Source organism: Notechis scutatus, chromosome 3 (assembly GCF_049901735.1).
Source record: "Notechis scutatus isolate UNSWTSFEM ecotype Mainland chromosome 3, rNotScu1.2, whole genome shotgun sequence".
In the NCBI taxonomy this organism is placed as follows: Eukaryota; Metazoa; Chordata; class Lepidosauria; order Squamata; family Elapidae; genus Notechis; species Notechis scutatus.
In genome coordinates, this window is record NC_142011.1 from 144,019,868 (window position 1) to 144,044,835 (window position 24,968).

At 38.2% G+C, this 24,968-nt stretch overlaps 1 protein-coding gene across 1 annotated transcript; it reads right to left on the reverse strand.

The window, feature by feature from the left end:
* Window positions 1–3,385: 3,385 nt before the first annotated feature.
* On the reverse strand, window positions 3,386–21,685 carry RBM24 (RNA binding motif protein 24). Its single transcript, XM_087961345.1, has 4 exons — window positions 21,054–21,685; window positions 19,991–20,114; window positions 15,874–15,928; window positions 3,386–5,878 (listed from the first exon to the last, which is right to left on the reverse strand). The coding sequence occupies exons 1-4, from the start codon at window positions 21,219–21,221 to the stop codon at window positions 5,539–5,541; spliced, it is 687 nt and encodes a 228-aa protein (XP_087817471.1). The 5' UTR covers window positions 21,222–21,685; the 3' UTR covers window positions 3,386–5,538.
* Window positions 21,686–24,968: the final 3,283 nt, after the last annotated feature.

The window sequence follows — 24,968 nt, forward strand, 5'->3', positions numbered from 1 at the left end:
ACTTAGCGCGCCGGCGCAGCCTCTTGGAGCAGAATGCCTTGCAGGGTCCCAAAGACTCATTTCTGGTGGAGTTTGAGGGAGAGAAAAAAAGACTTTTGCTGCTTTCCTTGCCTGCAGCCAAAAGCAGAAGAAGAAAAAAGTGGAAAGAAGCAGTTCAGTGGCCGTGCCAGGCGTGTGGGTCGCATAGGGCAAGTTCCCCCCCCCTCCGCTCACTACCTCGTGTTGTTTGCAATGCAAGTAACGCAAGATTTTTTTTCTGTTCTCACGGGCCATATGGGCGGTGCAGCCTTGTGTTCCTGCACAGCCTGGATTAATTGCTTTGGGGGTGACATTTCTCTGTGGACCACCAAAATTTTCTCATGGACCACCAGTGGTCCCTGGCCCACTGGTTGGTGGCCACTGTTTCAGAAGATATATCAGTCAGTTACAAGTGGTCCTCGCCATACAACAGTTCATTTAGTAAACATTCAAGGTTATAACGGCAGTGAAAAAAGTTATTTACGGCCATATTTTCACATTTATGGATGTTACAGCACCTCCGTGGTCATCTGATTTACATTTGGATGTTTGACAACTGACTCACATTTATGGCAGTTGCAGTGTCTTGGAGTCATGTGATTCCCTTTTGTGACCTTCTGACGAGCAAAGTCAATGAGGAACCCAGACTCACTTAACAACCATGTTACTAATTTAACTGCGGTGATTCGCTTAACAAATGTGGCGATAAAAGTCATAAAATGAGGCAAAACTCACTTAACAAATTTCTCAGCAAAATACATTTTGGGCTCAACTGTAGTCATAAGTTGAGGACTACCTGAATAGTTTTCTCTTCAGTGAAATTAGATTGCTCTTGAAGTTAATACAGGTACAGTAGTCCTCAAATTTATGGCGGATCATTTAATGATTGTTATAAGTTACAATGGCTTCAGATAGTGTGCCTTATGGTCCATAAAGCACTTCCAGCTATTGTAAAATATCACACTCCTCCCTGCGGTCTTACTACTACATTTTAGGCACTTAGCAATCTACTCACATTTAGGACCAGTTGCAGCATCCTATGAATATGTGACCACAATTTGTGACATTTTTGCCAGTTTCCAGTCCTAGTTGTAGGATAAATTGAGGATCGCCTATAACATTTGTTTGTCACTGTCTACCTACATCCCTTTTATGGATTTTTTGGGTATGATTTCTATGATTTCACATTTTCCTTCTGTGGGCAGAATATTTATCTGTGGAAGGTTTCCAATCCACTGGACTATTTTTTCCAATTTTTCTGAACCCCAGTACTGTCCCTTGTCTGCCTCCAAATGACAATCCCTTGTCTGCCTTCAGTGTAAGGGTGCCATCTTACCATGCTAGAAACACTGCAAAATGAATAGGAAGCCATAGAATATACCTTTTGTAACATTTAAATAATACAAACTTTCCATGAGTCCTCCAATCCAGAAAAAAAATATTCCTGAAGTGTATATGCACTTTCAATCAGATAGCTAATTGTGTTATAATTTCTCTGTGTCGAATACACTAGATGATCTCATTTGAAAATATAAGGTGCTATGTCATAGTATTTTGTTTCTTTAAACATGGCTGACTTACAGCTTTCCACATGACATTTCTTATTAATAGAATCCTGCATATAGCTCTTGATAGTTACACAACACTGCAAGTTCATGTAGAAGGTATGCGGTTTTGCTTTATTAACACATTTATAATAAAAAGCAATTGTCAATCTTGTGTTCATTAAGAAGGGAACGTTCAATTCAATTCATTTTGGGTACTTTTAAGGACATGTCCATATAGTTTCTTGGCAGCAATATGGAACTCTTATTTCCTTCCCACAGGGTATTGTTTTTACTTCCAAGTTAATACTTCTGCTCTGGTATTTTTTGCTGGTCTCCCATCCAAGTAGTATCAAGGTTTGAAACTGCATAGCTTTAAGATCATTCAAGGTTAGCAATACATGCTCTGGAACTTTGGGGCAACTTGGTTTGATGCAACAAATCTTTTAAGGATAAGGTTACATGAATGTCATTTAAATACTGCTTTCTATTTTTGTAAGGATCTGTCAATGAGTATAAGTACAATTAGAAAAAGTGTCAAAAGAGGTAAAAGCAACTTGTTAGGGTCAGGCTTTGGATTCTGGGACTGTCCTCCCTTTTTTTTTTTTGGCTGCTGTAAGCCACAATGATTGGGTAATCGGCATTATGAAATTATCAATGGTGTGACTTGAAATTTCAGTCTTCTCTGGGTTTCCCCCCAAAATGAGAATTTTTAATTTTGGAATCTATTAATTTTAAGGATTAATGGATTTATTTAAGTTTGGGAGTTTTAATTATCCAATTGTAAACCACTTTTAGCTTTTCTGGGAGAAACAGCAAGTACAGTATGCTTGCAGTATGAAAATAAAATAACAGCACACCTTAATTATACAGTAATAATCAGTGAACTGAGTCTATTTTAAAGTCCTAAATATACAATTAAAAATGAAACGTATTTCAAACAACTCTAAGAATACTATTAGTAAATCAGCTCCCAGTGTTTTCTCTCTCAGATTCCTAAGTTCTGTCTCAAATCTGAAAAGCTAAGAACTCATAAGTAACAGTGAAGGGTGGATAATAACTATGATGTGTAATTACATTGAGGTGGTTTGTTTTCTGATGAAACTCTGTATAATAAAAAATTACACCTAGACATACATAGCATCAGTCCCCTCAATTTTATCTCTTCTGATACTGTAGCACAAGGGAGGTAATCTTGGAATGTGGGATCATATGATACACACAGATCTGTGGCCACTTATTTAGAACAGTGGCCTCCAATCTCCAACCGGTGGTGGCGGGAGGGGGGGGATAAAGGATGGTTTTACATGCGCGTGCCACTTTCAGAAATTCAGCATCTCACATGCTCGCCCACCACTTCTGCAGCCCAATTCTGAATGGGCTGCAGCCCAGCATGGACCAGTGGTTGGGGACCCCTGATCTAGGAAATGTTTAATTTCTATCTGCCTCAATAAGACACTGAGAATAGTGTGCATATTATTTCAGTGGTGGTGCTTTTGAAAATGTAAAGACAAAACAAATCTATATTCTTTCTGAGTGAGAGCAGTGGTTTTTTTTTTATGGATTTATAGGCCTGGTTCCAATTTTTAGAGGAATGGCATGCTGATGTTCCACAACTTAATTATGCATTGCATGTAATGTAGCACTTGTTTAAAATTTAATTTGACAGCACTGCATAAATAAAGGCAAACCAAATAACATTTCATTTGTCTCAACCTTTTGAAAACCATGAACCAACTGTTTACTCAATAGGGAAACAATGAAATGCATGTTAAAATGTCTTGATGCATTAAGAAACTTATTTTGTGTACAACTGTAAAAAGTTTGGATTCAATGACATTTTTATTATTTTAATACAAGTGTATAGATTAGAAGATCTGAAACATTATAAAGCAATATACATAATAAATAACATGCACAGTAGTCATGTTATATATCTTATATAACACTGGCTAGTATTCAAAATAAATCCAGTGACATTGGAGAAATCCATAAAAATGCTATCCTGTCTTCCCTTTTATGAAATTGTTCAAGTATAAAAGATTCCAATACAGTCTAAAATATTAAATTTCTTTTTAGGTCAAGAATAAAAATTACACATTATTGCAGTTCACAGGACAAATGAAAGCAGCATTTCCTAGCTAAGGAATAATAGTTGATCTATACAGAGATGAAACTGAAAAATGACCCCTTTTCATAGTAGAAAATACCAATAACCCACTCTAAAGACATGATGGGTATTCCTTTATGGTGTTTGCACATATTGTGTTTAAGATTGGGGCTTCAGACTTTATCATTAATATAGCTAATTGAGAAAAAGTCTCATCAAAATTAGTGGGACTAAAAATTCAATTCTGGATTACTGTTATGGTACTGGAGCTATTTATCTGCAACTCAGTCATCACATGGGCAACCAAAAGTGTCTTTACAGGAAACTCACAGGTTGGACAAATCACATGCTTTTTCATCATATTGTTCAGCCAATTCCCATGGTTTCCATATGCAGACATTATTATGGATGTGTGTGACCAATAATTTAAATATAGCTCCTATTATACATCACAGTAATTTTTTTATTGAGTCTTACTCCTCAATTGGTACTGTATATGTAGTATCTGAACATCTTTCCGAGTAAGTAAGTTTACTGAAAACCAGTAAAGCTTTCATCCAAGAAAACTGGTATTCAGTCAGTGAAACAGCGGGAAAATCATGAAACTCGCATCTTAAAGATCAAAACCTTTCCAAAAGTTTTAAAATACCCTTACAAAGGTATGTTTATTGAAGACAATAAACCCATGTCAGCATCTTTAATTGCTTATATTATTTTATATTCTACTGCTAAACCTGCTAAATAACTTACACTATGAGATGAATACAATATTTTACAGTTTCACATCTAAAGTGGGTTTCTTTAGAATGCAGCATCGTACAACTTTCAAAATAAATATATCTTTAAATAGCATTACAATTAAGGCACAATATAGCTCACATAGAATTAACCTTTGAAGAATTGCAGTCTCAACAAGTAGCCGCATGGAAGAGGCCTATGTTTTGCAAATAAATATTTAAATAGGAATTAACTTGTATACAAATCATTTCAAAAAGCATTCCCTAGTACAGTTCTTAAATATTAAAATTCAGCAAATTTCTTCCTGCCTTTATTCACAAACCATGAATAGATACAGTAAATAAAAGGAGAAAGCTGCTGTAGGAGAGAGCTGATCCTGTTTAAGAATCAGAATAGCTGACTCTAGCAGTCAAAATTGCTCTAAAAGTGAAACAGGATGGGGAGAGGGATTAGAATGTGACAACCTCATCAAATGAGAACAAGTGATGTGTTCTTTCCAGAACGGGCTGTGTCACTGATTGTCTGTACAGCTGTTACACCCTTTAATTCCACACCACTTGCTCCATAGTCCCATTCATAGAGAGGACAGATGAGAAAATAACTTTGATGCTGTCTACCCTTCCCCCATCTCCCAAGGGCCATCTTCCTTAGTTTGTTTGATGCCCAATATGAGATCGTCCAAAAAATATTTTTCTACTCATTCACACAAAATAGGCCATACTAAAAAATTGTAATGACAGCCAGCGCTTTCAATATTTAAGTAATAGTAATCTTCTACTTGATACGGTAGTTACGGATTGCTCACCTGAACTTTTTACCCTGGATACTGTAAAATGCACCTTATTTTTAAAAAAAAACAGCTTTTTTTTGGTTACTTTAGCTATGCTTTCATGATAAGATGATGCTTAGAAACTCTTACAATATCTTACCCCACAATATTATTCATTCTATGGGAGGCATAATGCTTTAAAAGATAGTGGTATTTGTTCTTATACTATTCTATTGCATTGTAGTTCTTTTTTTTTTTTAAAGCTGGATAACTTAAAAAGTTAATTATTTCTACTGGAAGGCTTGAAGGTAAATTGATAGGAGTAATAACAAAGGATGCTTTCTTGCCATGTCCATCTGCTATTGCATACGATCTGTTTGCAGTTGCTGTGGCTGGTATTGGCCAAAAGCAGCTGCTGCAGCTGCAGCTGTTCCAGGCGCTGCTGCAGTGATAGGTTGCTGGACTGCATAGCCATATCCCCCAGCAGTGACATATCCTGCAGCAGCTGGCGAAGCTGCATAGGGATACTGGTCATAAGCTGCAGCTGCTGCAGCGGCCGCCGCCGCAGAGTACTGAGCATATGCAGCTCCCGTGTAGTCAAGGTAGGGTGTGGTGGAAGTAGCAGCTGTAGGCTGGACATGTGGAATGACCACTCCAGGTTGCACAAAAGCTTGTGGATATACATAATGAGCAGGGATCCTGTTGAAAAACAGAAGATAAAGTTAGGCCACTGGGAAACCTCACTCCCCGGTCCAGAACTAAAAACCAAACTCAAATTTAGTTGTTGTTATATGCATAGGGTTGCCACAATAATTAATTTCAGTTATCGTCTTGCAAGCTAAAAAGGAGACACACTGATGAAAATATATATGTGTGTGTGTGTGTGTTTTAAAAAATAGTAGTGTCACATTGTTAGTGCCAACTTACAGCACTAATCAGAATTACTATAAAGGCACACTACTAATTTTAAAATACTGACAATCTTAACATGTACATTTGTTAAAAGAAAAATTAAAGAATCCTGGTTTGGGACTAGAAGACACGGGGTGCATAGCCACAGAGAAGTGACTAGTTTTCCCCCTAAGATTTGTAATATACTGAGAGTTTATATGATACTTTCCTTAGAATATATTTTTGGTAACCTACATGTTTAGTTTCATGATCCAATACCGATGATTTCACAGGACTTCTGCTTATTCCATTGCATTACCCACATTATTCAAATGTATTTGATGTAGGGTAACAAATATTTTGTATTGTGGCAATCCTACTTGAATTGCTATGCACACATTAATTCCTCTGCAACTTCAGTCATCCTTATTAAAAAATAATAAATAAATAAAAACCACAGGCGACAAAAGGAGTTTAAATAGAAGTTCACAGGTGTGGTAAACACAGCAAGAATCACACTTGTCAAACGAACTATAGTGCAATTCACTCCGTCACAAAAGGCTATTGAGGGGAAGCTATATAGATGCCATTAAAATACATGACAGTGACCTCTGGGTAGATGTGCATCACACTTCTGAAGAGGTTGTAAGGCCATGAAAGTCAAACCTGTTATGACATATCAGGCCACGGAATCTTGTGCCACCTTCCTTATTTCTATATAAGGCATAGCTTTGGAAGGAAATAGGGAGAGCTGGGGTAGAATTATGTTCAGGTAGATCTAGTGTTTAATAAAAAAAAAAAGGAGAAACATTTTGAGGAACAACCTTGCTGTTATTACATACATACTTCAATATTCTCCTTACTATTAAACATTCCATTTTTTTTATGTGTGTGCCGCTAGAAGCACAAGCAGGCCACTGTTGATATTTGTAATAAAGCTCTCATATGTATAGAGAACAATACTTCTGTGGTGCTTTCAACACGCAAATGCTTCAGGTATTATCTTAGGATTACTTACGAATGGCTTGGTAATGGAGACCGTGGTTATTATGCATAGAATAATAATGGTTTGCCTAAAAATCTCTGAATAAATCTGCATGGCTTAAAATAAGCTCTGCTTGTTGCATACAGCTATACAAGTTGCTAATTCCCCACCTATATGTATATGGATCGATCCCTTGTATCTTACGTATCCAACCTATTACTCTTGTATCTTATGTATCGAACCTATTACTCCCTTTGGAATAAACAGAAACTTCTCCAAAGTTTTAACTTGCAGCTAAAACTTTATCAGGAAATCCTACATAATGTGTAATTCTGATAAGATTCAGGGAACACGCACACACGCATAGATGCAGAATGAAAGCTTTCAGCTTCTCATGCAATGTTGTAAGTTTCCTTTCTCTCTATTGCACAGATTACATCCGCTTGATCCCCCTATAACCAATTTAATACAGCTGCATTGAAAAATTATTTTCAATGTTCATATGATGTTGCCAAGCAAAAATTGTTTTTAGTTATATAACACTACTGCATTAGAAAGTAATTTTTTGGACTTAAAATCCATACAGCTTTGCTTTGAAACAACTACCATCTGTAAGAAATGGTGTAGGATCTCCTGTGTGAGTAGGGGGTTGGACTAGATGACCTACAAGGTCCCTTCCAACTCTGTTATTCTATGTTCTATGTACTCCCCCTTCAATGCCTACAATTCAATATTAAGGATCCAACTAAAAAAATCATAATTAGTTTCCTACTGTCCTGGATAGGAAAACAGCAACACATTAAGGATGCATATAAGAAGAGATTATTGAACAGAATGACAGTCACTTGTTAAGAATTTTTTTTAAATACAGCAAAAAGTATTCATCTCTTATATTGAGTGTTCTGTAAAAGAAATCTATGGTATTAAAGTCAATAATAACTTTGTTTTTGTATGGTTTTAAATAGATTTAAAACCATATAGTAATTTGATCATAATGCTCATTTAAAAACAGATCAATTGCCAAGGATCATTTCTATCAGACTTAAGACTTTAGAAGACACATGCAGATCACTTTATTATAGTTAAGTCATAGCTCTGTTCTGACAGAAGCATCATCATCATGGACTTTTAAAGTTGTTTCGTTGTTAGAATATCATGATGAATCTATGTATTCAAGTACTTGTAATTTGTTTCTATTAAGCTAAGAAACAAACAGGTGGGAGAATTATGAAACTTTACCCCTTTAGAACTTCGTAGCCTACAATTTGCATGCACTCTGTTCAGGCGCCCACTGTTATGCCATATCTCACATGATTGACAGCGCAAGCTGCAGTGGGTCTATTTTTGATCATCTGTCATGCGACAAGAGCTTCCAGCTGAGTAAAATGGCTTTATAAGGCCAAAGTAAACGTCCATCTGTTGGAAACGCCAGCATGCAGAGATTGTCATGATACTAAAATGCTAGCTCCTTTTATGTTCTTCAAGGTCAAAAAGTTAAAGAGCAGCTTCTCATTAGGTTGTTCAGGCATCTTTATGCAATAGATTGAAAAATGTTCTTCTGAACTTACTTTTGGGAGAAACACTGGATTCTGCACCTTTTTCAAGATTTTTCAAAGGTAGCTTTCTTTGATACATTAGAAATAGGCACTGAAACTCATCCATTTTCCTTCAAGATTATTATAAATACACACTTACATGCAAGTAACCCTACTGAACAGAGTGTTTCCTTACTTCTATAAAGCAAAAATAAATAAAATTTTGAGATTTAGATTATATATATTGTGCTGGGTCCTCGTGGCATTGCATTTCATTTGATCCCAACAAATACCTGTGGTGGCCTTAATTCACTCGAGCTATACTGGAATTAAAACAGTGTTTTCCCTCGTACACTAAAAAGACTTATCACAGATAGAGCTGCAGGCACTTCACTAACCAAGGTGATCCAAGAAAATGGGGGTAAACTCACCATGTATCAGCAATTGGTATGGGTAGGCCATTCTCCCTTTAGCATTCTGCTTTCTAGGGCCATTTTTTTCCTAGGAAAGGCTAACCCATTTTTTTTTTCAAACTGGGGTCTCCCGGGATCAGAGTCCTGGATTAGTCTGAATAACAGCTGACCGACAGTAGTGGTGGAGCAGCTGCACGATGGCAAGAGAGAGCTGTCTTTCTGCTTCTTTTCCCACACCTGTTAGCTGTAGTTCAGGCTGCTTTTAAAGACGGGTTTCATGTTCATTGGAGCAGTTCTCAAACCATGTCTAGGAGTCTGGCAGACCATTATGGGTCTAGAAGTATTCTGGAATAGCACTGTTCTGTAAGAATGCTAAACTACTATGTCCAAAAGGAGTCTAGCAGACAATTTTCGGGCTCATTTTGAATTCACTTGTAGAGCAGATAGGCAAAAATAGAGTTGAGTTTTGACAGATTGCTAAAGATATCTATCCAGACATTGTTAAAACTTGCTGCCTCCCAGGCTCTTTCCTATCCCAATGTACAGTAAGGAGAATAACTGATGGCCACTTTCATGCCTATTGGTGACATGGTGGAAGGTGTACTAAGAGATGGGGTAAACAAAGCTGGAGGAACCCTTAACATAATCTCTGTACCATGAATATGGATAGAATCATTTTCTAGCTTTGTGTCTAGGTCAGGATAAGCTCTGTCAGTGGGGACATCATATTTTATGCCAGTATAAATTTTTTTTGCTAGCTCAAGGACTGGTAAGTAGTACTTTTAAGTCAGTCTTTTTTTTAAAAAAAAAAACCTTAATGGGTCTCAGTTCTGAAAAAACATGCATATTACAATATATATGGAGCCTCGGTGGCGCAGTGGTTAGAGTGCAGTACTGCAAGATACTCCCACTGCAATTTGGCAGAATCCCACCAGGCTCAACTTGACTCAGCCTTCCATCCTTCCAAGGTGAGTAAAATGAGGACCCAGATTGTTGGGGGCAATATGCTGACTCTGTAAACCGCTTTGAGAGGGCTGTAGAGCACTATAAAGCAGTATATAAGTCTAAGTGCTATTGCTGTTGCTATATCTGGGGTTGGATTCATTCCTTTCAAAAGAACTCACTTTAATGTGTGTGTTGAACTTGTTATATAACTATATCTTATGCATTTTTATTCAGAATTCAACCCTTACTGAATTCAATGAGTAATTATATTGAGCTAAATATGTTGTGTATGTGTGAATACCATCACAAAAGTAATCTTCAACTTACAACCATTTGTTTAGTGATCATTCAAAGTTACAACGGCACTGAAAAAAGTTACTTAGGACCATTTTTCACACTTGTAGCATCCTGCCAGTCATATGTTCAAAATTTGGATGTTTAGAAATTGGTTCATATTTATGACAGCTGTCATGTCCCAGGATCATGTGATCACCTATTGCGACCTTCTGACAAGCAAAGTCAATGGGGATGCCAGATTCCCTTTACAACAGTGTTACTAACATAACAACTGCAGTGATTCATTTAACAACTGTGGCAAGAAAAGTCATAATATAGGGCAAAACTCACTATTTCGCTTAGCAATAAAAATTTGGGGTTCAGTTGTGGTTATACCTTTAAAGCATTTAGCATTTTCACAGTAACTGCAGTGGAATCAGGATATTTAAGTGGTAACAGATTTCCAGTAGAGTATAGACAGTCATGTATAAAAGCACCAACAGTAAGCTAAGATGTATTATGATAAGAATGACCTAGCCTCTTTCCAGAATTTTGGATTTTGCCTTTTGAATTTGACAGGGCATAAGGAAAATTTTGGAAACATTTACTTCCAGTATTCTTTTAATTAATTGCTACTCATTGCACTGTATAAGCCTAACTAAAAATAAGTTTGCACTTTATTTTTACTTTCGAATGTATTATTTGCAGAAGAATTGGATGTAGGTTCCAACCTGTTTTCAAATGAGTCAAATTTAATTAACTCGATTAAGCATCAAATCACTGAATTTCATTGGCTTGGAGCCTGCTTCAATGTTCAATTCTGTAAGTTGCACTGGGAGATTATGAAGTCCACAGCGTTTCAGGGTGAGAGATAATTACCTCTGAGTTTATTATTTTATTTTGGTGATAATTAATGCGATGTTTTTATTTGCTGTGTGCTACTGAGAATCTTTCAATGTGGGCAACATATAAATAATGTAAAATAATTTTTTTAAAAAGTCTACTAGCAAGCACATGATCTGACTCATTCAGTGAATAAATCTGAGTCGTTCTATCTCTGTGTCTTCCTCCAAATAAACCTGTCTTGATTCTAGCAATGTGTGAGACACAAAAAGCAGAGCATGAATCTCCCTGGCACTCTTATAGACAACACTCATGATATGAGCCCATCGTACCAAGTCAACACTTGCTTTCCCTTGCTTTGTCCATACATGAAAGGAAACCTGTGTCAATATTTGAAGCTCAACAAAGCAGAAAGCCTTATCAAATCTGTTGAACTCAATCACCTATTCACAATCATGCCACTGTACTGCTTTAGATTTTTACAACCACTGAAAATCTAGCATGGCTGCAGGAGTAGCCCCAAATTGTTGCTTCAGTTTTATCTCTGCTGCTCTGGTTTGTATTCCATCCCTTCAGGGCTGGCAGGAAGTTATTTTGGGAAACAAAGAACACAAGGGAGGAATTACACTTCTCCCATCCTGCTTTCAGCAGTTCTGATTCCATTCAGGATACAGGATGTCTGCATTTGGGGTTTTTGTTTTTACAAAAGTGTAAAAAATAATAATAATCCAGAGCTGAGCAACCTCCGGAAAGGTAACTAGGATAATTACTGGTGATGGGGCGGGGGAAGCAAACTGTTTATATCATCATTGGCTATGTAATCTGAGGTGACCACAGTGCATAACTTTCTTATTGTTTGTAAACATTGTTTAGTGGTTATTGAGTTAATGCAGCCAACTTAATTGGTATGAAGATACAGCCAAACCATCATGTAATTATGATTTGGGGTAGGGAAAAGATTGACCCGTCAAGACATTGGCTTACTTCCATGAAGTAACACAGATTCATATAGTTTAAAGTATTATTTTTGTCACAAGGAACCACATTTCTGTAACATCCAAATGTAGACATTAAATGAAGAAATCGGAAAGAGAAAAGAAAGCCCCTGGATTAAAAAAAAATGTTGAATTTTAAAAATATGTCATTGTTCCTAATAAAGTTATTTTTAAAAACCAGTTTAAGACCCAGGTAAAGGATAGATTGTTTTACAAAATAAAGTAACCCTAAATTATAGTAGGTAAACTTTAGTACCGCTTTTGATTATTAACATATCCAGGCACACCCAGAAGGGATGAGGGAGGTTTTGAACAGCTCGTACTATATTCAAGTAAATCCAACAGTCCATCATGTGGAGCAATTGCCATTTTGCACATATATTCCGAGAAATAATAAAATTCTGAGCAAATAAAGTTTTATATATTTAAAAGTTCCTAGAATAAAATAGGATTGTTTTTAGTGATGAAACAGCAAGATAAAACTGGATAAAGATTTTATAAATATATGGCTAGCCATATATGACAAGAACAATGGATGAACAATGGAACCATTAGGACAAAAACAATGGATTGGAGAACATAGATGCAAAATAAGGCTACTATATCCATCTGCAGTGATTTTGGTGACTATTAGGTGATAACAAAGAGTTTGGGTTTTTGGTATTTATTTGCTGTCATCTAATAGTCATCTGGATATTTGCAACCCAGATCCTTCATCTTATCAGAAAAAGATATTATATCAAGATCCATCATAATCTCTGCATACTATAATACCACCTAGACAGCAGATGTTTTGAAATTTATCTTAAGAAAAACTATCTCTGAACTACTCATTATATCATAAAATCTTTATTGAGGCTTACCCCATCCTACATATTTTTATAATATTGTTTTTCTTTATTATTATACTGTAATGCTTGCAATCTGACAGTTGTTTTGGAGCACAGCAACATTAGTTGGTATGCAAAAAAATTCTGAGGCCACATATCACCATTCCATTCAGTACAATGGAGAAATGGTTCTAGAATATATGAAATCATATACTCTATAGCTGGCACTTTTACTAGATGAACACACAATAGATATTCAGGAATGCTGACTATCACAGCACTGTAATATGCCACTAAATCAATGTAAGCATCTGCAACATCTACATAATGTAGATGAACTGTTGAACAGTGTACAAATGGGCAAAACAGAAGGCCATAAGTTATGGACTGCAACGTAGCTAAAATATCAATTTGAGACATTTGAAGTATTTCTTTAGTTACTTATTTACTAAGGAGCAATTTCTATTAAATTTAGAGGAGTTAACTTTTGATACAGAAGTATCAAAACTATGCTGTTACTTATAGTAGTTCCTTTGACTACATAGTTTTTGGCTTTTCATCTCCATGGCTGTATGCCAAACTACACTTGTTGAATTTCCCTCTTTTACAAAACACCGGCCTTTTGCAAAACTGTTATCTTTCTCAATAGACTGGCTGAATGCCAAGCTACATTGCAGGGAAGAGAAATTAATCTTTCCTCCCATACTATGATCCCAGCATGAATGGTCCTCCTGAAGCTGCAATTTCACAATAATAGCAAGTGTCAGGAGAGCCGACGTGGGAGGGAAAAAAAATATCCTCTTTTTTGCACACTTCACTCATGGTGGTAGGGGGAGGGGCTTCTCTAGATTTTTTAAGAGAAAATAAAGAGTCTTGTGACACCTGTCAGAATGATAGAAAATAATATTCTTCTCATTCTATCTGTTTAGTTAAATTAGTTGTTTTGGTAAATTATGCTGTATAAATATTTGATTTAGAACAGTAACACTCCTTAAGGGTGTTTATTTTGATGAACAGCTAAAACGTTAAAAGTTTTGTCCTTAAGAGAAACGAAAAAGCCAATTTAAGACATGGTTACACGGTTAATATATAATTTTTGGAAGCAGAATCTTGTGTATTCTTAACAGATTTGTACTGTTGCTTATTGGTATTCAAAAAGAAAAATGGGATTAAGATTAAGAAGGAGAGTTTGTATGATCATAAATCTATTTAGCTTTCTATCTTGAAGTCTTTATCTTGTGTATATACTCCCTTGTTCCTCCTATATATGTACTTAGCTTTTCTATTAATGGCAGACAAATTTAACATTTCTACATCTTTACTTCCCCTAAGTTGACAAATAGTTGGGGAAATTAAAGCATTTAAAAACTATCAAGAAAATTACATATAATCACAGGCAAATGAACTGGATCCAGTGTTGCATCACACAAAACTCCAGAAATACGATCCTATGAATGAAAGGCCAGAAAATTTTACCTTTCCCAACAGTCTCTATTGTTCCAGTTCCCAAACCTGTAAATATGTCAGATTTATCTGCGGACACCAAATCAGTGAAAATTGCTTCTGAAAGGGCACAACATTTTGCACTTCTCTAATTCTCTCTCTCTCTCCCTCCTGTCTCCATTATAGCCCATTATAGCTATCATCAGAGTTCCTCTGTAGGGCATCAACTCACAGACTGGATTTACACATCACACCAAATCATAATGTTGTTCATTATAAATGAGCTCAGCAATGATAGTTTGTAAACCACATTTTATGACTTTTGACTAAAAAGTGGTTGGCTAGTTTATAGCTCAGTGCGTTGTGCGAAACGCAATAGTATATAAATCCAGACATTGTCTTTTTCAGTCTTCAGCTGGCTAAATACAATTATTGCTACTAGTGTTTCATGGTAAGAAGTTATAGTATTTCAAAACTATTCTCCAGTTTCACCTTAAGTTTTACTTAGCAAGAATTAGCAAGGAGAAAAAGAGCACAAAGAGAGTTCAAGCAGATTCCTTTTCTATTTTCATATTGAATTGTTGAATTAAAAACAAAAACAAAGGTCTATTAAAAGTAGCACATATTTAAAGAATACTGTAAGTTAAAGCTGATGAAAACAAAGTCATTAATGGGAAAGTGCAAGTGGACGCATATTGTTAATAACACAAAGCTCCACATCCTTCCCAAAGTACAAAACAAAAAAATGTAACATGCAAGCAATGTTGAGCTTTCTTTTTTAAAGAAAAAAAGAAAATAAAATGGTATCACACAAATTTAGCAATCACTACAAAATATGGTTAAAAAGAAGATAAATAAGTCGCAGGCTACAGCTTGAAAGCAAGAGGGAAAAAAGAGGTTCTTTTGCTCCCCTTCGCAAAGTCAACACTCCTCAACAAAACCAAAATGGAAAAGCCACCAAAAACTTTCACTACAGCTCTTTCAATTAAACAAAAGCACACAGTTTAGCTATCAACACCACTTCATTACTGTAATCAATCAATCAATAAATAAAACCACACTGATATCTATGGACTATAGAAAGAAAACATACATGCATCGTTAATCACCATTTTAGCTTGTTTGTGTGTTTTGAGTCTACTGGTTACAGAGTTTAATTCCAAACAGAACTATTCCACCTCATATCCTTCTCATCAGTTATCTTAACTGTAAACGATCCCTGTCAGATTAGAAAGAGATAAATAACATTGAGTTTAGCTTAAGAAATATGTATATATTGTTGGGGATACACTGGAGCGCTGATTATAGGCAGACCTGGTTTCCCCACATTCTTATCCACACAGGACTGCTTCAGTGCAGGATCTTTAACGCTTATTGGAAAACCATTAAGGAAGTGAGGGCATTTTAAATCTGCATGTTTGAAACAAAAAAGTAATAATTTTATTGCCAGCAGTCACATTAAAGGACGTTAACATATATAAGCTATCTGTTTCCCACTGCAAAGAAAACAAACCAACCCAGGTTTAGAGGAGACTTACCCAAAGGGTCTCTGAATTAAGGCTGGATGGAGCTGTTGAACCCCAAAGGCAAAACCTAAAAACGAAACAAAGCACAAACTGTATATTGGTACTCCTTCTGTTCCATTGTTACTTCATGTTGGCAATCTTTTACCTCTCTATGGAGAATTAAAGTCTGTGAAATTAAATGGGACTTCCACATCAATAACCAAAGCGTTGCAGATTTATAATAAATACTATCCTGGGATCATTCTTAAAAGCAGGTAAAATGTAACTTACCTTTCATGAAAATGTTTTATACACTAATGCATTTTGTTTCATTTTATTAATAAATAACCCTGGTTTTCAAGGCACAGAGGCCAAACAATAATTCTGTTATTTAGCTGCTTCTAGTATTAAAAATACATGATTGAACATGGTCCAAAATTATTAATATGGCTGGTATATACAAGAAAGTTTAAAATAGTAGCAAAACTTTGTATAAAGGATCCTTGATACTCTCTGAACTTGGTTGTTTTCTTGCAGATGTTTCATTACCCAAACTAGGTAACATTATCAGTACTAGTCAGGATATCATCATCAGAAAGCACTAAAGACCCTCTTTTCAACCCTGAGTTACAAATATTCTCCTTTATTGAGCTTTTGCACAATTTGAAAATAAATTTGGAAGAACCACTTTTCAGAGGCTCACTTTTATTTGCTGCTTAGAGTTGACTTGAACCGCAAGATGGACAGCAAATAAATTTAATAATAAATCACTGAAACACAAACCTTTCTTCACATGTGAAATAAAGGCTGCAACTTTAACTAGTCAGTTCATTAAAGTTAATACAATCATACAACAATTACAATTTTGGGGGGAAGCCTCTCTCTCTATATATAAGTTCCTGCAGATTTTACTCTGCTAGTTGTTGCCAACTCGAGGGGGTGGTGCTGATTTTAAGGCCATTATGCCAGTGATCTCTGAAGACATTTTCATGGCCATGTGGCCAGCATGAAATCACGGAGTGCTGTTATCTTCCCACTCTGAAGTGGTACCTATTTATTCACATTTGCATGTTTTCAAACTGCTAAGTTGGCAAGAGCTGGGGAAGAAGATGGGAACTCACCCTATCATGTGGTGCTCAACTCTCGAACTTGTCCACTGAATCAACCACACCGACCCCCCTAACATATTAAAAAAATCTCAAAAAAATCAGACTGCTTTACCAAATAGCAGAAAGGTACCATGCTTCCTCTGAATCATTTTTTTAAAAGCCTTAATAGTAATCTTTTCATTCAACAATATTCATAATATTATACCTCATACATTATTAGTTTGGGGCACACGTAATGTTCTCAGTCCTAAACTTGGTTGCTGTATTTGACACTTCCTTTTTGTACAATTCTTTTGTATAGATGTCTTTGTACAAATTTCTGTTGCCCTTTTAGGGATTGCTTTAAATATGGTTGTCAGATACCTGGCAGCCCTGGGAACTCTTGTACATTGGCCTACCTTCCCCAAAACTTTCCCCCCAAACATTTCTACTGAAATTTCATGAGCTTGCACTCATGTGTGAAATCTCATAAGATTTTCTGCTGGAATGCAGAATTTTTTTGATATAACTAGAGGAAGTTTTGCCAAATAACTGATTGAATCTGAATCATATTATTATGTGTTAATCTGGTTAGTTCTTGACAGTGAAGAGGCAATGCCACATCATAGTTAAAACCAATTATGGAAGGACAAAAGAAAAAAGTGATGTTCCTGTTCCCAATCTCTTAGCTGAGGCTGGAAGATTGGGATCCTTTATCTGTACCAAATTGGCTTGATCCTGGTATGTTTCAATAAACTATTAGCAAAACCAGAAGTAAATAATCTTTTTTTAAACTAATGCTGTATTTGCTCCAGACTTGTGTATAGTCAGGATAAAAAGCAAATTTAAATTAATGTCATTTGCATTTATTTAAATGTAATATACTACAGTTTATTATTCCCTCAATTTAGGTAATTTTGTTACATAAAAAATTACTTGGTAATTCACTGTTCCAAATCATAGTTTGTACAAACCATGGCTTGTGAATGTGTATCAAATGAATGAGTTCTAATTCTGATTTAGCAATTCATGGAATCAATTACTCCAATTGATAACTGTTGTATAGAATGAGCAACATACCAGTATAGCAAAAAAATGAACAAAGGGTTGGTATGAGACTGAATTGAATCAATGCTAAAAGTTGATATACATACAATACTATATATTCCCATAATAGTTGAAGGCACTTCCTCGTTTAGAACTTAAATATAAAGACAAAATAACTGACAATGTATTTTTAGCTTTCATTTAACTTTAGTATTCATAATAACAGCCTGTATCTTTGAATTATTGTTTTATTTATTTATTAAACTTATATGAAGTTAATTCCACTGCCAAGCGACTCTGGGTTGCTTACATCATAAAAAAGCAAAAATATAAAATATTAAAAAATTAAGTATATTAACATTAACAGAAATAAGGTAAGTTAGAAAGTAGAATGGAACAGGGTGGCCATCTTGTGAATGCATTCATTCTAAGTGATTTCTAAACAATTCCATAATATATTTATAATGAATAATTAGGATTGAAAGGGTTAATCGATGCAAACGAATTAAGATTAAACATATAATTTTCTAAGTAAATGGGGATGACTTCATACTTTCAGTAGGAGAGGTCCTCAATAATAGTTAAAGAGTACATACATGTGACTTTTTATTAAAAAGTCTATACCCACTGAATTTTAATAATAATTTGTTCATTTTCCTGAAAGATCCCTAAATTCCACTATTTAATTTCAAATTGTTTGTCTTGAGTTTAAGAGGCTGAATTTAGTAATGAAAAAAAAAACTTCCATAAATAAGTTGACGCTAGCCTGGCTGGAAAAAAAAAAGAGCATAGTACTTCAGGAGTACAATGTTGATAAAAAGAAATATCAAATAAATAAACAACTGAAATAACTCAGGGAGTTAGTGTTTGGCAACACAGAAACTACGCACACCAATGATGTCTGTTGCTCCACAAATTAATGTAAACTTATTAATCAAAAGTTATTGCAATTATTGATTTTACAAAATTTGGTTTGTTTTTGAGATGCCTAGGAGACATTACAGTGTTATATATGGTGCCAGAATAGGTTGCTGACTATTATTGTAAATAATAAGATAGGTTTCACAAAGAAACTGAAAGCTATTCCAGGTTTCATTTTGAAGCATTTTATTTTTGATGATTCTTAGAAATCAAATGTTGACTACAGATGCTGCCAAATATTGTACTAGAAATATTAATTAAAAGAAAATTTATATTCTGAGTCACATACAACAGAATGACTCTTCATTTAATTAGATTATCTTATCAATTAAATACTTAGTCCCATTAATTAATTAGACTCTTCAATTAAAGGGGGACATCACATGTGACTCACCAAAAAAGAAATTGAATATTTGAAAGAACTATATACATTAATTTTCCCTATATATACACAATAAATAGAGAGACCATAATCCTGTGTACATTATTTGAGGTAATAACCTATAGAAATCACTAGGTTTTGCATGAGGCTGTGATATTATTTTCTACATTCTCAAGTTAGTGATTTCTAAATTTCCACTTTCTGTTTCCTGGACTTCTATCAGTCAAGTATTTAGAAAGGGACTATGCAAGAACTTCTTCACACAACTAGAACTACACTTGTAGTGCACACATGGAGGGTTTCCATAGCAAGTCAAAGGTACAGTCAATTTTTTTAAGAAGGAAAGTTTTCTGGCTGTTTCATTGTCCATATTTTCTACATGGAGCACGTATGTACATATACCTGGGAAAAAGTAACTTATCCCCCTTTCATCTACTCCAAATGTCTTATGTCTGTTCTAGGAAGGTCTGCCCCACATTCTGCAAATCACATGACATTATGGCTCTTGGACATAATTCTTATAGTTGAACCAGAAATACCCAAGTTTTGTATTGCGTTGACACAAAGTATCCTCAACATGAATTGGCCATTATTAAAACCACAGAATTGGGTGATATTACAATGTTTCAGAACTATGTTCTTTGAGAACTTTTGGCTGTTCATTTGCAAACCACTCATTCTAAAATTAGAAGATAATAATCACAGTTATTACCTGGCTGCATAATTCTTGGTTTCGCTCCCAGATATGCAAGATTCACATTAGCTTTTCTGCCATCAATGATTGGATTAGGATCTTTGCAGGCCCTTTCAGCAGCAGCTCGATCCGCCATTGTCACCTTGATAGTAAACAGCAAAGGTATCAAAACTGCAACCCTCAAAACAACCTTCCAGATATCGTAAAACAATACTCTTTCTGATGGACTCTTTCAGATTAGGATGACCAGGGAGTTCCCTTTTTGTTTTGTTTTGGTATTTTGCTTTTACAGTTGGTTGCACTCTTTTACATATTGTTTAGTTGTAAGCTGCCCACGGGTGTTTGGGTGACCTATTAAATAAACAAATAAATAAACTCCCCTCACCCAAATGAAAATACAACTAGGCAGTATCTTTCAGTGTCAGAATTTTAGAGACAGGTGTGTGTGTGTGTGTGTGTGTGTGTGTATGTGTGACATTAATACAATAAACACTTTTTTAAAATGCAGTTCTACTCGAAGCATTCTCTGTTTCCCTAAACAGGGGCACAGAAAGTTTGCAGCACTCCAAGCCAGTGACACAGTAGCATGTGCCACTGTAGATAAAAATATGAACATGTCCTATCAGTCTGCAGCCAGCTGGCTTCTTCATTCAAGGCCAGAACTTTATTAGCAAGTTTTCCTATGCAGCCATGAAGCCAATATCCCTAGCACCCACAGCACAGACTTCAGAGGAAAAAAAGTTATCACCCCACAAAACATCCCCACAACACCTGGAGTCAGTAGTGTACTAATCGTGGGAGCCCCCCCCCCCTCAGTTGATAGGCAGTTTTTCTTAAGTGCCTCGCTTACCCCGTGGCTTAAGTTTGAGGGAAATGTACCGTTTGTCTGCCTTCCATACCTTCCAACCAAATGGTCACAATCTTTTCAAAGCCTCTTTTTTTGAGGGGAAAGAGAGAGACCGAGGCTGAGGGATTACTGTCCCCTTCCCCAGCACTGCCTTCTCTCCCGCGACTACGACCACCTCATTCTCCCCGCTCGTCGTCGTCCCCCCCCACCCCCCGGCGGTCTCTTTTGACTTACAAATCCGTATCCCCGGGATTTGCCCGTCTGCCGGTCGGTGATGACCACGGCTTCTTCGATCTCGCCGAAGACCTCGAAATACTTCCGGAGGCTGGAGTCCGTGGTGTGGTAGGGCAGACCCCCGACGAAGATCTTGGTGTAGGTGGTGTCCTTCTGCGTCGTGTGCATCTTTTCCCCCCAAAAAGAGAGAGCGAGAGAGAGCGAGAGAGAATCTCTCTCCCTGCTACGAGACCGGCAACAAAAGGAAGGAAAAGAAAGTCAGGGGAAGGGGAGGGAAGGAGGGGAGGGGAAAGGCTCTTTTTCTCCGGCTGCCAAAGGCGCCAACTGCCCTCTTTCCAAAGCAACTTCTCTCTCACCGTCCAGAGTCCGCTTTCCCCAGCCACGCAACAGCACCCGCAGCAGGAGCAGGAGCGGCAGCAACAGGAAACCTTCTTTCTCCCGCGCCGAGCGGTTCTGAGCTGAGCTCCGTGGTCAAACAGGAAGCCTCGTCGGATGATGCTCTTGAGGTAGGACGGTGCGGGGGGCGAGGAAAGCGCAGGGAAGTCTTCCGCCGGCGGAGGTCTCTCCCCAAATGTCACACGCGCGCGAGCTCCCCGTTCCGCTGCCGCCCCTCTCCACCCTCCACCCGCCCCGCCCCGCCCCCCCCCCCACACACACATCGCTTCCCCGCCCAGCTCGGAGAGGCGGGTAGCCAGGCGGAGTCCCCTCCGGTTATTGGTCTCTTCCTGGGAGAGAAGCCGGCAGGGTTATAAAACCCCGGTTGCGGGGGACTTAGCGCGTGGCGTCGGGGAAAAAGAGAGCGAGAGAGCGAGGCGAGGCCAGCGGCCGGGCGGCCTCGCCCACCTGCGCGCTGAGCGGCGCCCTGTTGAGAAAAGCGGGAACCTCTCGGTCGTTCCCGTGGCTTGCTTGGCTGACAGGAGCTCTGCGTCGCCTTTCTCTCCGCCTTCCCTATAAAAGCTCACGACGACACCACCTTCTTTGGGCGTCTGTTGCGGAGCCCTCAGCCGCCCGCTTCGCTTAAAGAGCGAGCGCGAAGAGGCACATGGCGAAGGCGCAAAAGTTTTGACCTCGGGCGGCCCTGAGGAGGCGGCGGGGATTGCGGCGTCTGCTGCCGTGCCTAGGGCCACCCTTCCCCTATCTGGTGCCCACCAGGCACGCTGGGCTGCCAATTTCCCCATTGGTTGGCTGCCTGGGACGGCGTTGCCGGGAAGGCTCTTGCAACGGGGCCCCGAAGGCCTGCGAATTCCTCAGCCTTGTCAGAGAGAGAGAGAGAGAGAAAGAGAGAGAGAGAGCTCCTTGGGATCGTGGATAGGCAGAGATGGCTATTTGGGTCAAGAGCCTTGTTCTCCTGCTATCTTGCCCTCTCTCTCACAGGGAAGGAGAGCGGGGAAGGCTGTGGAGTCAACGCAAGGTCGCAGTGGCCATGGAGGAGCAAGTAGAATCGGTGGGAGCTTGCACGTTCCTATCAAGCCTGTCAAAGAGGAAAGGGAAATGGACACAGCCACCAAGTCCCAATGGGAAACATCATCCCTTTTCCAGCCCTTCTTTCAGCCCATTAGATGAGCTAAAGACAGAGAAGGAAGAGGGAAGCTCCTTTCTCTTAATTGTCTATGGAGATTCTCAGTCATCCAGGTCAGGGCTCTCCAACCTTGGCAACTTTAAGACTTGTGGACTTCAACTCCCAGAGTCCCTCAGCCAGCTTTGCTGGCTGAGGAACTCTGAGAGTTGAAGTCCACAAGTCTTAAAGTTGCCAAGGTTGGAGAGCCCTGATCCAGGTCATGGTTGTCCCAAAGGTGCTTCTTCAAGAGGCAACTGGGCTTTCTGGCTTTTCTTCAAAGACATCTCGGTTCAATGAGATGTTTTGCCTCTTGAAGTAGCACCTTTGGGACTCATTTCTCTTACCTGCCCGAATTCATCCTGTGGTCTGGGCAGTGTAGAGAACTGAGCATAGCTTCCAAACTGTAGGTCAGCTTTCTGGAAAACAGTGCAGATGCAGAAGCACAAACAGTGTGCTTCAGGCATGTTATGATCCAGACCCAACTGGCCCTTTTGAAAGGTTGGTTGCTTTCCAAGTGCAATCCATGTAGGATACATTTCAGTAGTGAAGCACAATGTGTAAAGTAAGCAGGAGTTTTCCAAGAAAAGGGGGGAACAACCACTACTGCCGAATCTCTAAACTAGGTGGGTGGACTTTTTCAGAACAAGCCCTTGGTATGAATTAATGTCAGGGACCTAAATCAAAAAGTAGTCAGAACAAGGACAAGATATTTATTAAAGTTTAATTAAAAATTATGTAAACACAATTATTGTGAGCTATTCCCAGATCTTATCCTTTGTCACAAAGAAAAGTCACAATCCACAGCAATTTTATAACATATTATGTAGGCTACACCCAACGTTTTGGGATTTGCATGCAAGCTTCAACCAGCAGGTTGTCTTAAAGCAGTGGTCACCACCAGGCCGGGAACCACCGGTGGGCCGGGGATCACTGGTGGTCCACGAGAAAATTTTGGTGGTCCGCAGAGAAATGTCCCCCCAAAGCACTCCCCCCAAAGCAATTAATCCAGGCTGCGCAGGAACACAAGGCTCCGCCACCCACATGGTCCGCCCACTCGCTGGCCCCCACCCTTCGGCCAAGCACAAACCTTACCTTGAGTAGAGCCATGCAAGTTGGAACTGGAAAGTAAGACCAACGGGCGGGGGAGGGAAATCCGCCCTGAGGTGGCTTGCTGATGTTGGTGGGAAAGTCGGTCCCATATTCCAGAGCTGTAGTAGTCACAAGACTGCCCCTTTGGTCATCCCAGAGCAGCTCCTCCAGTCCATGGCAGGCCAGTGCACCCGGATGGAGGAGCAGCTGCTCCAGGATGACCAAAGGGCCAGTCCTGTGACTACTGCAGCTCTGGAATATGAGACCGACTTTCCCACCAACATCAGCAAACCACCCTCAGTCAAAATTCATATTAGTGGTCCACGAGATTTAAAATTATGAGTTTGGTGGTCCCTGAGGTCCAAAAGGTTGGCGATCCCTGTTAAAGTATCTCTGTAACAAGGAATTGCCTGCCTGTCTTAAGCTGAACCTGATGCTTGAGGGGAAATGCAGCTCTAGTCAGTATTAGCAGAATTACATCCCAGTCAGGTATTTATTTATCCACAGTTTTTCATTCATCACTATTTTCACGTCTTACCCAGTCAGTGTTTAAAATGACAGCTAGTTGCAAAATCATTATTTCTCTGGGAATATCTTCCAGGAAGGAGAAGATACACAAATGTACAATTCGGCCTCCAGCCTGACACCATTCATGGCTGAGTTAGTAATAAATGATTGGAAATGTATTGACTTCTGTAGATGGTTTTAATATAAAACTTAGTAGCTCTTATCAGCTTGGGCAAAATGAAGGTTGCTGCTGGGAATTCAGATCCAGCAGTTAGTTATGGGGGGCCAATAACTTCCCCAGACTGAAAATCCATAGGAACCCACTCACTTTAATAAGAAAGCTCAAAATTCCAGTGTAGCTTTTGTTCCAAAATAGGTCCTGAAGTGCCAGCTGAAAAGAGATCTACAGATGCAGAACTCCAAGAAATATCAACCAAACATAAAACTTGATAGTTATTGACAATTGTCTTCTCAGTTATATTTAGGACATTCAATTAAAAAAAGTATCTTGTTTTATTTTTCTTGCCTATATTTGATGGAATTTAAATTGCGATATTATTTCTATTTTACAGTGCAGCAAATGAACTATAAAATTATTCTTAAGGATTCATCAGTCTACCAGATCTTGCAGACTCATGTTTAACCATAATCTAGTTTCCTTTGGAATATACAGGCAGTCCTCGACTTACAACGGTCCATTCAAAGTTACAGTGGCACTGAAAAGTGACATGGCTGCTTTTCACAGCTATGATCTTTGCAGC

Bases quoted from the DNA above. Each gene is read 5' to 3' on its own strand.
- RBM24 (XM_087961345.1), bottom strand. From the start codon at position 21,221: ATGCACACGACGCAGAAGGACACCACCTACACCAAGATCTTCGTCGGG. The intron at 20,115-21,053 runs GTAAGTCAAAAG...TTTACTATCAAG, and splicing joins AATCCCGGGGATACGGATTT to GTGACAATGGCGGATCGAGC. The intron at 5,879-15,873 runs GTAAGTCTCCTC...GTTTTTCAACAG, and splicing joins TTAATTCAGAGACCCTTTGG to GATCCCTGCTCATTATGTAT.